Source organism: Penaeus japonicus, unplaced genomic scaffold (assembly GCF_977035675.1).
Source record: "Penaeus japonicus unplaced genomic scaffold, GWHDUDI00000001_assembly GWHDUDI00000020, whole genome shotgun sequence".
In the NCBI taxonomy this organism is placed as follows: Eukaryota; Metazoa; Arthropoda; class Malacostraca; order Decapoda; family Penaeidae; genus Penaeus; species Penaeus japonicus.
In genome coordinates, this window is record NW_028234422.1 from 33,657,969 (window position 1) to 33,660,095 (window position 2,127).

General features: G+C 34.1%; 1 protein-coding gene across 1 annotated transcript in view; it reads left to right on the forward strand.

The window, feature by feature from the left end:
* The window catches only part of LOC122267627 (transmembrane protein adipocyte-associated 1), an 11,721-nt gene extending 10,242 nt beyond the window's left edge, over positions 1-1,479 (forward strand). The window contains exons 6-7 of the mRNA XM_086547870.1: positions 819-936; positions 1,161-1,479. Coding sequence (XP_086403996.1) covers positions 819-936; positions 1,161-1,334 — 292 coding nt within the window. The 3' untranslated portion in view covers positions 1,335-1,479. The remainder of the gene's footprint in view (positions 1-818; positions 937-1,160) is intronic.
* The last annotated feature ends 648 nt before the right edge of the window (positions 1,480-2,127 follow it).

The following is a 2,127-nucleotide window of genomic DNA, read 5'->3' on the forward strand; positions in this document are numbered from 1 at the left end:
CTTTGTGTGTGTTTGTTTGTTTGTTTGTTTGTGTGTTTGTGTGTGTGTGTGTAGGGGGGGGGGGTGCTGTTGGCACCAGTGCCAACAGCATGGCACTCCAGATGGGTTTTGTTTCAGAGTGAGGGTGTAGCTTGCAGCGTGCCTCGACTTTCTTTCATTCACTAGAACCATTTTTGTTCTAGTAATTTTTTTGTGGTTTACTATATTGCAGAACAATGTTGTAATAGAATAGAATTCTACTATAAGATTTGTGTAAGTCCATTATGTTCTTTACACTCTGTGTGATAGTGATATATTTTTATTAGAACACAAAATAACCATCCTTACCAAAAAACAAATTGCTTCTACTTCTGTGGGTATTCCATAAGATGCCAAGCTGGACCATGTTATCTTTTGATTTTTGTGATTTCTTATTTTCTAGATTGTGGTATGAAATATGAGTCTATATATTAGTAAAGTGATACTAATTATCATTAGGTGTAATAGGTCAGTATAAACAAAGGAATAAATTGCTTGTAAAAGTGATCTGATCTTGCAAAAAAGACCTCTCATGGAAGTGGTTAAAGATGTTTCATAGGTAATGCACAAAGCTGTGAAGCATTGAAAATGAATTGCAAAAGTGTGCAAACATATTTCATGTGTTATCAAACATGGTTTACCACATTACATACTAGATGTTATGTGTTGATGACATTCATATTTATAATTTTTAAATTTTTTCTGTAGTGTTTCTTGATTTTATTTCAGATCTGGTATTGCAGTGTATTTCCAAGAAATTTATTATAAGAATGCTTTGTAATATATGCCTTCTCCTTTAGTCAGAAAAGTCGGGAGCAAGTTGAGAACATTGTCTTCTCATATAAGTCAGAAGATGATGAGGACACCAGTTCCCTACCTCTTCCAGGTGCTGAGTTCCCACAGCAAAATATTTACCAGGTATGAATTCATAGTTGTTCTGTTACTTGTTTCCTTGTAGGTACAGATATTTAATTAACCCATTCACGCCGTGGCGATTCCGGCGCAAAAACCACGAAACGTGTCAGCATGTCATCCGGGGTGAATGGGTTAACACTATGTCACATAGAGGAATAATAAACTTTATCATGCATTTCACACTGCTAATAATGCGCCACTCCTATTAATATGTGTTTTTTTCCCAGTCTGGAAGTGCTCCATACAGTAGCCTGTCAGAAGAGGTAGGGAGTGATGGCCAGACTCCTGTTAATCCCTTATACTCCGCTTCCCTCCAGAGCCCAGACTCCATCACTGGATATTCCATCAACTCCGTCGATGATATTACTATTAATGCTTATAATAAGTCTCAGGCACAGTAAAACTGGTCATAATCAATATGAAGTATGCAGATTTGCATCAGTAGGCCAGAATGTATATGGTCTTTAACATATGTGATGTTACTCTACAATCCAAAGACTTTAATAAGGACACATTGGAAAAGCAATGTTGATAACTTTGTTTTTAATTGTGTGAGTGAATGACTTTTGTTTTGATTGTTAAAGGAGATGAATGAATGTTGTAATTTTGTAAGTAAATTAATTAATTTTTTTTAAATTGTGTATATAAATTAATACGCTGGAAAGAGCATTTAAGTAACGGAAGGAAAGAGTGATTGTGTTATTTAATTTATGTATATGTGAATTTTTGTGTATGTGTGGGTGTGTATGTGGGTGTTTTATGCACATGTACCTTTGTGTGTGTTTATGTATATAAGAGTTTGTTTTTGTACGCTTATTTGTATGTGAGTGTGAATGGAGATGTATATGTGCTTGTGGTTTCACCCATATGATGTATGTATGCTCATGTGTTTACATTTTTCAACTGGAGCACACATATAAATTTATATTATACAGTATATATATTGTATATACTTCACATCAACTTCCATCTTCATTAATGTCTACAGAAGTGGCAGTATAAAGATTATTTTGTACATTGACTGAGGTAACACGTTTTTGTTTTTTAATGATTATAAGCTCTTGTAAAGATTCATTATAGCTGTGATTCATCTATATTTCAGAGGGAGACTTGTGTTTACATTTTTTTTTTGTTTTTTTTCCAACGGTGCAATCTAGTTTGTATTCTTTGATATTGTTCCTTTCATATCTGTGT